Source organism: Gasterosteus aculeatus, chromosome 4 (genome assembly GCF_964276395.1).
Source record: "Gasterosteus aculeatus chromosome 4, fGasAcu3.hap1.1, whole genome shotgun sequence".
In the NCBI taxonomy this organism is placed as follows: Eukaryota; Metazoa; Chordata; class Actinopteri; order Perciformes; family Gasterosteidae; genus Gasterosteus; species Gasterosteus aculeatus.
The window spans coordinates 76,394-90,524 of NC_135691.1; the positions used below are offsets into that span (position 1 = coordinate 76,394).

Genomic DNA, 14,131 nt, shown 5'->3' on the forward strand with positions numbered 1-14,131 from the left:
GCCCCAGGCTCCAGACAACACAGCCCTCAGGTTCATAGGGACACACAAACCTCTCCACCACGATAACGTGATGGTTAGCGGAGAAAAAATGTATATATTGATTCATTATTGGGACTTACTAATAATCCATAAGCTTTGTATCAAGAGGAAAATATTCATCACATATAAACAGCCAGGCGGCGCGGTGGTGTGCTGGTTAGCACTGTCGTCTCACAGCAAGAAGGTCTTGGGTTCAACTCTGCCCAGTGGCCTTTCTGTTGTGAGAGGCATGTAATGGTAAAATATGTTGTAACATGTGTCTTGTGCTAAACACGTGTCTCAAGTGTCTTTATTTGACCCTGATGTGCAAAAGCAGAAAGATTTAAGGTTTCCATATGCAGCTGTGTCTGAAGAAGTTAACTTGCTCTCACAGGCGCTGTGTTTTACCCTCATCCTCACCTGGGTTCTTATCTCAACCTGGTTTGCAGCTTCTCGTACCCGGCACTGGTCTTCACATGTGTATAAAGCCATTTACACCGAACGCTGAGATACGTGCTCGTGTATTCAACCTCCTGCTCGCAAGCAATAGTTAGAGCCAGATATCTGCGGAGAATTGCTCATGTAATCTTTTTCTCTTTTAAATAAATGTTAACTTTTTGACATTAATTGATCAACGTGCTGGATCCTTCTCATCAACCGACTCGGGGGGATCAGAGATCCCGACAGTTTGGGGGCTCGTCCGGGATGAGAGGATTTCCTGCACATGTGAATTCGATCTAAACGCTTACACCTGCTGAACGCGACGTACTCCCAGGTCGGCCTCAAAACAAGGTAAGCAGAAACCTGTCACATCTAATTCTGCATATTGAATAAGCTTCAGTAAAGAGTACGTTGTGGATTGGTGGTGTAGGAACCAAATTAATACTTGAGCAATTCTCTAAAAAAAGCATCGATGGGAAACTGATTGAACACCGCAGAGTGTTGGAATGCGTACCGCCGAGTACAGGAAAAGTACTGTAGTACTTAAGTTCTGGAATAAAAAATAAATAAATAATTACTGTTGTTTAGTGGGTACCTGCGAGTACCGAGGGATCGAGTATCCGTCATAAATGAAAGGAATCGAAGGGCGCTGAAGTTTGGGAATAAATAAATTATGGTTTAGTGGGTACCTGCGAGTATCAAGGGATCTAGAATCCGGCATAAATTAAGGGAATTGATTCGGAGTCAATATCCTGGTCTCTGGTTTGGCGACCCCCTCAGACCTTGACGAGGGCTGATTTCACTAGGTGTGGACTCCTGGGGATCTGGACCCCCGAAAGTCCGCGGGTCGGTCACCCAGGGTTAGAGTTCCTTGAAAACCGTGTTCGATTCCTAGACACGTGCAGCCCTTGAGAGGTGCTGGGATACAGTAAAATAAACTGCGCGCTTTGGAGTGTGGAGGGAGAGAGGAGTGATTAAATAAATAAATGTGTTGAGAAATGCACTTAAAGAAATACGTTTTGGAAGTACGTTCTAAGGAATTGAGAACGCACGGTTAAAGCATGAACTTGCTATAATAATTGAGTCTGAGAGGTTAACATAAACTCACAGACGCATTGACTCCGGAAGGTTAGTATAAACTTTCAGAACATGGCTGTCTGCTCCGGTAAAATACATACGAACTGATTGACGGCTGTTAAATGGAAGGTGAATTTGATGGAGAAGTGGAGGACGGCGGCTGGGAGCCAGCGCCGGGGTATCGATGGAAAATAATAAATGACCAACTGAGGATGTGTTGGTGGCGGTGAGAAAAAGAACCATGATGTTGTGGAGCACACGGGACACGCGGTGAGAAAGGCGTTGGTTTGGCAGAGCGTCACTGACGCACATGTTGTGGGAGGAGAGAGAATGTAGGAAGAATGTGAGAAGGTGAATGTGTGTGGAAAATGGAAACATCACAATACATTGAGAAAATAGAGGACTTGAGGTCCGTATGGTTTTCATCTTGGATAAAAAGTAAAGCCGTGGACAGAAAAAAACAAGGTGTAATTCGGAAAAAAACACCTCGATACGAGGGTGAAAAAACAGAAGAAAAAAAGGGAGAGACAGATTCTCAACCAACAAGCCTGCTGCTGCAGAGCCATTTTTAAGCTCTCCAAACTATTACTACAATTTTGATTTTAAAATAATAGAATTGTAGACATGCATTGAAGAAAGAAAGTAACAATGGCTAGAATGAGCGTAATAAATCTGTGTTGAAGCAGTGAGGGTTTTATGGGAGTAACGAGGTCACAGCAGTGAGAAGATGTGTGGGAGCAACAAGGCGGGACAAAGGTTTTATACCTCCTCACTTTGAGAAGCACACACACATACTGTTGAAGAAAGAAAGTTAATCCTGAGTTCAATTATTTCTTAGTGATATAATTACGTTTATGCATCTTTCTTGAATACCAGGATATATAAAGAATAAAGAGGATCAATTTTCCTTTTATTTTTCAGTTTAGAAGAATAAGCTCATCATTACTGTCAAAGGTCTGGCAAAAACTTTTACATGAACAAGCGGATTGTAGGGGGGTTAGGGTTCAATCAATCAATGTCTTATCGACAGGTTGATACGACATTGCAACTTTTAGTTGCCCTGAACTACTTTCTTTTTAACTGTAACACTTGAATCCAGGATAGAAAAATGATTAGAACAAATAGAAATAAACATGAAAACAAATTCAGCACAGCAAGAAATATATTTGTTTTGGGGAAAAACACAGCACGCTTATTTTGGACGAATGTAAGGAAACATGGGTGAAACACAGGTCATCACCCAGGCACTGCGGGAGTGCATGGGGAATGGTTTAGACAGGCGGTACTGGAGGGCGTACCAGAGAGTGTGAAAGCTAAAATGATCACTAACCCAGACCTGCCAGGTAGTGACTCTGCTGTGAGGGAGAGACATTTGCTACACCATTTACAAGACGCGACAGGAGAAGATAAACAGTTAAAGGAGCTGCAGGCTCGACTGCTGAAGCTCCAGCTCACCAAAGTAAGACAGGAAGTGAGCGACAAGAAGCAGAAAGGGAAAGACGAGTGATAGATGGTTGCACAGGCTGCCCCAGCTGGAGGTAACGCCCTGATTTGTATCCACTCCCACCATGGGAGGAGACGTCGTATGGGTTTAAACCAAGGGGGTGGTTACAGGGGAGGCTATGGAGGTAACTGCTGGGGAGGAGCGTGTCGAGGAGGTCCATATGCAGGGGGAGGAGGAAGAGGCGGACGCAGATGGGGAAGAGCTTGTTAAGCAGGTTAAGGAGTGTCCTAGTAAAAGAAGACAGGGGAGGGACAGAGGTGTCCTGTCCCAGGAAGCATGGGCTCCCAACTCACATGCTGCACCGCCACCTAGAGGACAGTACCCCACACTGGAGGACTGGGGCCATGAGGCAGATGCCTCTCAGTGAGACACCCCCAAGAGAGACCCGGACAGCAGGGGCAGGGCAGACCGCATGCTGTCACTCACTGGAAGCAAAAGTGCGAACAGACTTAAAAGGCACAGCACTGACACACTCTGAATGGCAATTGTTCAGTGATGGCAGCTGCTTTAGACATCCACAGAAGGGGTTGCAGTCGGGATACGCGGTAGTCAGAAGCCATGGGGCAGGGACAGAGGTTCTGGAAGCAGAGAAACTTCAGGGAAGTCAGTCAGCTCAAAGAGCTGAGGTACTCGCATTGATAAGAGCATTACAGCTGGCAGAAGGGAAGGCAGTGAACATCTATACTGACTCGGCGTATGCAGTAGGAGCAGCTCATGTGGAGCTGGGACAGTGGTTAAGAGCAGGTTTTCTGACGGCTGGAGGAAAACCGATTAAACATGGACAAGAAATGAAAGATTTGGGTCTACCGGACACGAGAACTCCAACAGTATGGTGGCTAAGGGAAACGAGGCAGCAGACCAAGCTGCAAAACAGGCTGCATGTTACCAAATTGGGCTCCAAATGGTAAGTATAGAAGATGAGGGATAGTTGGGGCCACAACTTAATGAGGTACAAGTTAAGAAAGCCCAAAAGGGCGTCTCCTCAGGAGAAAACGGTGTGGAAGCAAAGAGGGGCTACAGAGGTTGGAGGCCTCTGGAGGTCCCCTGATGGTCGCCCAGTACTGCTGCCGGGAATCAGAAACAAGTGTTTACAGGAGGCACATGGAATCTGGGGCACAAACAAAAATTGGCTAAAATCTGTGCACAGACAAATTTAACGTGGGTTCAAGCCCTCGCACTCGCGTTAATGGCCATTAGAAGCTCAGTAAATCAGGGTACAGGTCTCACCCCGTACATACTGACCACCGGGAGACAGTTCCCTGGACCCAGCGCCGGCCTGAAGCTCAGGCCCAACCCGGAAGCTCCGCCAGGTGAGTATGCATGCCGTATGCTGATCTACGAGCTCTCGTTTCAGATTTTGCGGACAAGGTGCGAGACAAAACAGGAGATCAGAAAGCCCACGATCCCCAAACGGCAGCCTGGGTCCTCCTGAGGGTCATTAAGAGGAAGTGCTCGGAGCCACGGTAGACAGGACCATACCAGGTGGAGGAGAGAACCACACATGCAGTGAGGCTGAGAGGAAAGGTGATACCTGGTACCACTGGAGCCAGTGCGCCACCGCAGAGGAACCAGCTCGCACTCTCCAGGACGTCCTGGAGGATCAGGAGCAAGAGGCGGCAACGGGCACCGGAGGATCCCCAAACCCACTCTCAACGGGCAGTTGACCGACAGACACCCGGAGCATGGTGATCTGTGTCGACTGTCTACAACAGGAAGCAAAAGAAGACCAAGAATAAGTGTATAACTATCCTCTCCTCTGTTCTATCTTTCTCAATTCTCTGCATTAGTTTAGCAAAAGACACGGTGCCATTGGCCTGGAAAGGAGGCGAGAGCTCAGATGAGGTGGCTGATCCAGCAGACATCCTTGGGGTGATCTCTGAAGAGATTAAAAGGGGGAATTGTGAGATGCATGTAGTGGTGAAATATGTTGTAACATTTGTCTTGTGCTAAACCCATGTCTCAAGTGTCTGTATTTGACCCTGGGGACCCTTTTTCTCTTCTAAATAAATGTTAACTTTTTGACTTTAATTGATCAACGTGTTGCGATCCTTCTCATCAACCAACTCGTGGGGATCGGAGATCCCGACACTGTAGAATGAATTACTGTAACACTGAGAGATGAGACCTTTATTCTGAAACCGGAGCACATAGAAAATGACTTCATCTTCCATCATGGAGTCATTCCTCATTCTATTTGTAGCTTTTACAAAAACCCATTGCACCTTAAAACACACATATAACCATTACAAAGACTCATAGAATCTTAAAACCCATAAGTAACCTTTACAAACGCTGAATCAGCATTCCAACAATAATTCCCATTAAAAAAAGACCACGCGGTGAATCAGACCTTCTCTCATGACCGCGTGCTTCGTTTTATTCTGAAGGGATTTGGCGGAAGCAGCGTGGTGAATTGCTGCTCGTGACTCCGCGGAGTTTAATTCCTGAGTTGCAGCTCGCAGAGGGTCAGATGCTGCGGAGTGGAGTCAGAAGAGGACCCTGAACGCATCACGGCGCGGTATTTACCCCCTGACTCTCTTCAACAACTTCACGTTCTTTCAGTAGCTGTATGTGATTGACAGCGCGCGTTAAAGTCTGTTCCCGTTAAAACCGGATCGTTTCAACGGGAACATGCTGCTGATCATCTTCGATGTGACGTTTCTGAATGTTCCGTACAGGAGAACCATATTTATGCGTGTGTGTGTGTGTGTGTGTGTGTGTGTGTGTGTGTGTGTGTGTGTGTGTGTATGTGTGTATGTGTGTGTTTGTCCGTGTGTTCGTGCGTTTGGGGTGTTTGCGTGAAGTAACTTTTCTGTTTGAGGAGTTAATTGTAGAACACGAGATCTCTTCATATATATATATATATATATATATATATATATATATATATATATATATATATAATGCACAGGATAAGCCAACACACAGCTCAAAGGTACAAGGATCAGAGGTCACAGCAGATATAAAGCATGCCCTCCTCCTGAGACGCATATATGTATATATTTGTGTATTTATATATGTATATTCATAGTCTATTTATGATTTGATCCTCTGGTACATTTTCAGTAACTCAACGACGTTATTGATCAGCACCCCCTCCCCTCAATCATTCACGAGAAACACAGAGTACATCTCTGATCAATCACACTGGTATTGGGTTGTTTGTGATGCTCTTTATTGATTATCTTCAGACTCTGATTTTATATATATATAGAATCTATACCTAGTTAACTAAAAGAAACTAGGTAAAGTCTACTTAACAATTTATACAACTGATAACTTACAAAAAAAGAAGAAATATATACTTTAGATTGTAAGCACTTAATACCTATTATTAAAAAATATTATTAAAAATAACAATACATATGGCTCATTAACCATTACTTAATCGGGGAAGGTGAGCTTTACTGTTATCCATAATTATACATTTGTTTGCTGACTTATCCACTTCCAGTAAAATTTAAACCTTTTGCAAGGGCAATAATTACTACCCTCCAAAATGTGTTTTTACAGTTGTTCCTGTGTGTTGCTGAGCGACAGACTCCGGTCAACAGATCACAGACATGTCTGTTTCCACTCAGCTGGGTCTGTTGCTGTGGAAGAACTTCACCTACAGACGAAGACAGACGGTCAGTAGTCATCTATCGATCACCTTCTACTGTCATCAATCAACGATCTATTAATTAGTCATCTCTTATTAATTGATTGGTTTGGTAGTGAACTTTATAAAACATTCCCTTCTTCTTTGGTGGTCATCAGATAGATGAACACAGCATTTATACTTTAATATCAAAGTGGAAATTATAAGAGATGAGAGAATCTTTATATGAATATAAGTACCAACAAGTCCACGTGTGTACTACTTTGTAAAGTACTAGTGAGATAACACAGGCTCACACCAAATATCTGATGATTTAAAAATAAACATTTGTATTTCCCAATTTCCTTTGAATGTATTTACCCTCTTCAAGGCACATTAGTGTTACACAGCAGCACTCCGTGGTCAGTGTAGTACTTTGTAGTAGTACAAAGTAGTATTTGTACTACTACAAAGTACAGAGCTGGACCAACATTGAGGGAGGTCAAAGGTCACAGCCTCCTGATAACAGCTGATGCATCTTGGGAGATATGATTCTGACTGCATTGTATTTCTATGGAGAGTCGATGAATTTGTCATCAGTTGTGAATCACTTGTTATCCTGAACACGTGAAGCTGCTTCCTGTTTCACTGTGTGTGTGTAACTTCCTGTTTGATCCTCAGCTGCAACTTCTTGTGGAGATCGTCTGGCCCCTCTTCATCTTCTTCATCCTCATCGCCGTTCGGCTGAACTACCCTCCATACGAGCAACATGAGTGTGAGTTCAGAATTTATTGACACTTTGTATGGAACAGAGTCTTCAGTGATGATCGTGAAGATGATGATGATGATGAGAATGGATACACCAGGTCTCACAGACACCAGCTCTCACAGGAACTGGGACCAGGTTTCACAAGGACAGGGACCAAGACTAAGACTAACAAGAACCAGGTCTTCATGGGCAACAGAAGCTCTCAGATATCTGAGCAATGACTCACCGGCACTGAGCTCCGACGTGATGAAACTTGTCTCACAGAGAAAAAGGTGCTTCAGGCTTTGAGTCTCAACATACAAATTGGTAACAATACAGAGGAACTGGCAGTGGTTAACCACGCCCCTTGAGTGAACAACATGGCGGACCATGTTGGATTCTTGAGTGAACGTCTCTCCGCCATGTTGGATTTTTTGAGGGGGTTAGGGTTAGTATTCTATTCTTACAATTTAACATTGATTTCTCGTTAAAAATGCAATCATAACACGTTTATTTGACATGGTTAGACTTCACGAAGTGTGTTTACGGGGCGCAGGTCCCTGTTCACTTTGAATAGGGTGACGTCATCAGTTGCAGTCCGTATTTATTTAGTATGTATCACTACGAATTTGTATGATGTAAGATTTTCGTATACATTTTTACGAACAGGTTTTGGAGATCAGGCTGCCATGTGATCATGTTGGAGGTGGAACATGTTGAACTAGTGACTCTTCCTGTTCTCCTCGTTCAATTTGCTCTCAACTCTCATTTAACAGGTTTGAAGTGCCAACAATGTCCAACATTTAGCAGGACGTTTTCAAACCACTGTCTTTTAGGGACACAGTGGTGGTACTCTGCAGGGTGGATGTTGAGGAAGTTGCCTAGCAGCTAGCTTAGCCTAGCAGCTAGCTTGGCCTAGCGGTTGGTAAAGTGGTCCGTTTGCACTCGTCCCCCTTCTGTTTGACACGTGGAGGAATTCCTCTGCTCAGTTCTTCTGTTTGTTCCAATGGAAAAAGCGTCTCCATCTTCAGCGACTCGCTCTGTGCATCTAACTGACTGCAGCACGCGGCGGCATCAGGGGTCAGGGGTCAACGCACGCTGGAAGGAAACAAATCTGCGTTAACTGTGTTAAAATATTTGATCGCATTTATGTCTGCCACAGTAATTACTTAACGCTTTAACTTTGATATCCCTAAAATATGTTATTTATTAGTTATAGTTATATAGTGAGTTATATGAATATATTATTTATTGGTTAATCAGTGAGTAATATAACTAGATTATTTTCTGTTAAACGGTGAAATGTATAAATATATTATTTATTAGGTAAACACAGGAGAGAATCTTCTCCATAAATGTTCATTAACCGAGGAGCTGAAGTAGCTTGATGAAGAATGAAGACAGCTGTTTATTGATCGTCAGCTTTGGGACTGAGCTGTTATCTAATCGTTGTGATTAGAACGAGGCCACGGTTCCTCAGGGTTCTCTGATAGCAGCGTCTCTGCTCTGCTGTCGGGGGGGCGTGTCGGGGTAAAGTTCTCTGCTGATGATGCAGCTGATAACCAACCAATCAGAGGTTATCTACCTGTCCTGTGTCCAGGTGAACCAATGGACCGTCTGTTCCAACACAGCAGGGTGTCTTCATCTAGTGTCTTCATCTTCATCTCATTTCAGGAAATGAGCTTCAATGCTTCCTTACTTAGCTCCTTTAGCATAGGAATCACTAGTCCATCCTTCACAAAAGGAAAGGCGATAATTCCATCCCACAAATCCTTGCGGCGGCAATATTTGAATATTGACATATCATTGGGCCGTTCACGAGAAATACAGATTAGAAACGCAGATCATGTGAGTAGCCGTTAGCATCACTCATTTATGTTGCAGCCTTGTTAATAAAGTTTTGCTTTGAACCTGGTTGTTGTCTGCACACTGTAACAACACATGAAGGCCTCTGCAGATTGACGTCACTAACAAGCGTCTCCGTCCATCACAACTACGTAGCTCAGTGGAAACGCCGCGGTGTCTTTTCCTAACTCCTTACAAACTCTCCTAACCATCTTTCCTTGACTCCGTGACATTTTCCACAGAAGTCAAGGAAAGTTTAGGAATAGACATTAGGAGATTTTTTGGACCATTCAAATCCAGCCATGTAACATGTATTTGTTTCAGTCATGTTTCCCAGACTTTTACTTTGTGTTAGGGTTACCTCCTTTTCACAGGTCTTCGTCTGTTTGTTTCTCTCATCTTGTTCAGACTTTTACTTTGGTAAACAGGTCCCTCCCCGTCTTGTTTCTGTCTGTCTGAAGGTCATTTTCCCAACAAGGCGATGCCGTCGGCCGGCACGCTGCCTTGGCTTCAGGGAATCCTCTGCAATGCCAACAACCCGTGCTTCAGGAGCCCAACGCCGGGCGAGTCACCGGGCATAGTTGGCAACTTCAATGACTCCATGTGAGAGTTTAATTCTGAAAATCTGTTGACTTTTATTCTGAAAATCTGATGTGGTCTTTCATTTAGATTTGCTGCTGTTAAAGACTTTTTAGTCACTTAGGCCTTTTCATTTATAACTTTATCCGTGTCCCTAACATGTACTTTGAGTACTCTAAAAAGTACACAAGATAAATGCATTATTAGTATTAATTAACAGAAAACTTTATTCTGTGTTCACAGAATTTCTCGTCTATTTCTCGACGCCAAGAAGATTCTTCTGTACAGTCAGAACGATAAAAACCTTGATGGGTTCAAAGAGCTTGCTGCGGCTCTGCATGCGCTGCAGAGGAGCCAATCAGGTAGGAACCAGAACCAGTTCTCGCCAGTTTACCTCTGTGTGTCTGCTGCCATGACATGTCTTCCAACCATCTCAGTTCATAAACAGTCGTTCAAACTCATGAGACCACAAAGATGCCCCCTCTCTTCCCACTATGGTGCATCATAACCCCCCCATCAGCCCATAGTCATGATGGACCCACATTCATCTTCAGCCTCGGAAGAGACGAGTGATTTATATTTGATTCATCATAATCCTGAATGTGAGGAACACAGATATCAGATTATCAGATGAGATAAATCATTACGTTCATTGTGTTTCATTCAAATCTTCAGTCAGTTTCTTCTGCTCATAATAATGAATATTATGAAACTCTTGGGTGGTTTCTTCTGGTCCTCTTCGGGCTCATTGAACAAAAAGAATTTCCCTCCTTTGTGTGAGTTATTTTGCAGTTTCTTTTCTCTCTGCGGGGGAGAGCTTGTTTTCTCTTCCTGCTTCGACCTGCCCCCCCAGCCCCCAGTGCCCCTTTCAAATGCTGCTTTATTCCCTCTAATCACGTCTCATTAAAGAATTCTGAGATGATTCTTTTTTGAGGTGTGTTCGCGGGAGGGAATACTTCACCTGAAAAGGTTCACATACCAGGTACCAAGTACACCAGATTCACTTGGTTGAATCTTCTGGGAAGGTTCACCTGGAAGAACCCGGTCGGGTGATCTCACGTGAACCTGGAACGAGGATAAGGTTTAAGGTTACCAGGTCTACAACCTGAGATGACCTTTGAAGGTCTAAGGTCATCAGATCTAATATTCACAGGGTGAACTCACCTGAGAAGGTTTGGCTCAGGTTACCAGCTAACCCGTAACTCATGGTGGAGCGTAGACCTCAGACTATAGGACCAAAGAGCTGACCAGAACCCTAACCCTCAGACTACAACCAGAGATTTTAGACCAGAACCTGAGAGCTCAGTGTAGACCCAGAAACCTCAGACCGGAACCATAGAACTCAGTGGGTCAGTCAGCGTGTCTCCTCTCCCTGCTGAGTCTCAGAGTTCAGACAAGTTGCTCTGGATGAGATCTGAGAGTTTATTCAGCTGCAGAGGTTGTCCCACATTCAGGAGGTCACAGGTTATTAAGTTCTAGTTGTGGCAAGACAAGAGGAAATCAGCCATCATTAAAGATTTCAAAGAAATAGCTTCTTGTTACAGTGTCAAGAGTTTCACAATAAAAGCAGCAGAAGCTGGATATCAGCTGATCCAACAGCTTCTAGATCTAACTACAGAGTGATTTATTTTAGTGTTGTAGTGTTGCCGTTAGTCCTGATTTATTGTTTATTGTTATTTATAGACCCGTTGTGTATTCTAGTGTTATCGTCTTTGAGGTCATCCTAGTCGTATTCTTAGCTATAGTCTTGCTGTTAGTCCTGGATTCACCTCCAGCACGGTGTTCTGGAGGGTTAATACCGGCGTCTGATTGATTCTGATTAGATCTGACGTGTTCCTCTGTTGGAGCTCTCAGAGGTTACTGGTACTAATTTGACCAATCACATCACTCGGACAGCTCCACATGTCCTCTGACCGTCACTAACGGCGTCAGATCTCATACACATTTAGTGTGACTGTTTGACGGTCTGCCCTTCTCACTGCTATCTGTTTAAACCTGTAGAAGAAGAAAAGGCGGAGTGTGAATAGTGATGAAGCTTTGTTCCTCTGAGCTCCACCTGTGTGGGAATTTAACCCTGCAGACAAGTGACAACATGTAGCTGAAGGCTAGTGATAGTCCTGTGCTTATCATTTACATACTGCAACACCCTCAAGAACGCCAAATATAGTCAACACATCTGTCTCACCTGTAGCTGTCTGTCGAACCTTCAGCATCAGGCAACTGTTTCACCTCTAGAATCTATCTTACTGGTAGCTGTCTGTCTCTTCTGTAGTATCTGTCTCTCTCGAAGCAACTGTCTCATCTGTAGCTGTCTGTGTCCCTTTCAGCCTCAGGCGACTGTCTCAAATAAAACTGTCTGTCTCACTTGTGTCCTCAGGACACTGTCTCACTCGTGTAAATCTGTCTCACCTGTATTACTATATTTTAGTCTGTCCCACCTGTAGCCTCAGGATATTGTCTCACCTGTATAAGTCTGTCATACCTGTGTCCTGAGGAGGAGGCAGCAGGTCTCGCAGCAGGACAGAAACTGATCTTCTCTTTGTTGTTTTCAGGATTCAAGTTAAAGCACTTCCTGCGAGACAATGAGACGCTGTCTCTATTCCTGCTGAGAAACACCTCGATGTCTGAAGACCACATCCAACAAATCCGAGACGCCGACGTGGACCTGGAACAGGTTAGGACGCCAGGGTTACTCACCTAACATTACATGTCATTAAGCTGACGCTTTTATCCAAAGCGACTTACAATAAGTGCATTCAACCATAGGGTACAAACTCAGAGGAACAAGAAACAAGAAAGTGCAATTTCCTCAAATAAGCCAATTTACAATTTTCTATAGATAAGTGGCGTTACAAGTACAATTTAAGTGCTACAATTTGTTAGTCTTTTAGTGGAGGTAGAGTGTGAAGAGGTGTGTCTTTAGTCTGAAGATGTGAAGGCTCTCTGTGGTCCTGATGTCTTCAGAGACCTCCTTCCACCATTTAGGAGCAGGACAGCAAAGAGTGGAGATCTAGTCGAGTGTTTTGCTCTCAGTGAGGAGGAACAAGCAGTTTATCACATGCAGAGCAGAGAGTGCGGGTCGGGATGTCGGGTTGGACCAGGTCCTGGATGTAAGCTGGACCCCATCCATTCACAGCCTGGTACGTGAGCACCATGTTTAGAACTGGATGAGCCACCGGTACCAGTGAAGAGAGCAGAGGAGTGGAGGAGTGTGGGAGAACTTAGGAAGGTTAAAGACCAGTGGAGCTGCTGCATTCTGGATGAGCTGCAGAGGTGGAATGGTGGTAGCAGGAGACCTGCAGGAGAGAGTTACAGTAGTCCAGGAGGGAGAAGAGCCTGAATCAGTACCTGGGCAGCCTTCTGAGTGAGAAGAGGACGTGTTCTCCTGATGTTGTAGAGCGTGTATCTACAGGATCGTGTTGTCAGTGATGTTGGGAGTCAGGGAGAGTCGGCTGTCGAGTGTCACGCCGAGGTTCCTGCAGTCAAAGTGGGCGTTAACACGAAGTTGCCAAAGTTAACCATCAGGTCCTGGGTCCAAGAATCTTTTCCCGGAAAGAGAAGTAGTTCAGTCTTGTCGGGGTTGATTTTCAGATGGTGAGCGGCTGAGAGATGTCAGCCAGACAGGCAGAGATCCGAGTGAGGGAAGGAGAGAATTAGTTGGGTGTCATCGGCATAGCTGTGGTAGGAGAAGCCATGCGAGCGAATGACAGCGCCAAGAGATTTGGTGTAGAGCGAGAAGAGGAGGGGACCCAGGACGGAACCCTGAGGAACTCCAGTAGTAAGAGGACAAGGTTCCAACACAGATCCTCGCCAGGTTACCTGGTAGGTGCGGCCGTCGAGGTAGGACGAACATTCAGACAAAGTTACAAGGGAAGTTACAAGGGAAATGAAGGTGGTATTCTGAATATAGAATAAGAAACATTCAACTAACGTTTGTCCTCTTGTACCATCCCTCGCAGGTCCTACTGAAAGGTTTTGGAGTTCACCTATCAGACATGTGTCCCAGGAAGGGGGGCGAGCGCCGTCTGGGGGACTTTGTGACCATCGCGGACCAGCAGGTGTCGATGATGGTACAGAAAGTCCTTTGTGAGGCACCGCGCACCTGGCTGAACCAGGCTGAGGAGCACTTCCTCAGCAACCTGGACTTCCTAAAACCTGTGCAGGTGAGAATACACTTGCTGAGGGGGGCCTCGGGTCACATGGCAGAGCTCTTATTGGTGGAGATGTCTGACAGCAGTCAGCTGATACGAGATGTTTACCGGTTGTTCAATTGTAAAAAAAAGTCTTAAAAAAACACCATAAAAACACCAGCATTCATTATTGACTAGTGTCTTAATAG

General features: G+C 44.7%; 1 protein-coding gene across 6 annotated transcripts in view; it reads left to right on the forward strand.

Moving 5' to 3' along the window:
• Window positions 1-5,476: 5,476 nt before the first annotated feature.
• Window positions 5,477-14,131, forward strand: part of abca1b (ATP-binding cassette, sub-family A (ABC1), member 1B) — a 28,947-nt gene continuing 20,292 nt past the window's right edge. For 2 of the 6 annotated variants that reach the window (XR_013467455.1, XR_013467456.1), the window contains exons 1-7: window positions 5,482-5,557; window positions 6,572-6,669; window positions 7,302-7,395; window positions 9,675-9,816; window positions 10,036-10,154; window positions 12,345-12,466; window positions 13,752-13,955. Coding sequence is in view for 4 of the 6 variants with exons in the window: in XM_040173365.2 (XP_040029299.2) it covers window positions 6,604-6,669; window positions 7,302-7,395; window positions 9,675-9,816; window positions 10,036-10,154; window positions 12,345-12,466; window positions 13,752-13,955 (747 nt within the window). In the remaining 2 variants the exon portion in view is untranslated. Of the gene's footprint in view, window positions 5,559-6,553; window positions 6,670-7,301; window positions 7,396-9,674; window positions 9,817-10,035; window positions 10,155-12,344; window positions 12,467-13,398; window positions 13,615-13,751; window positions 13,956-14,131 lie in introns of those variants that run through there. The other 4 variants (XM_078101637.1, XM_078101638.1, XM_040173365.2 and 1 more) reach the window with 3 other exon arrangements.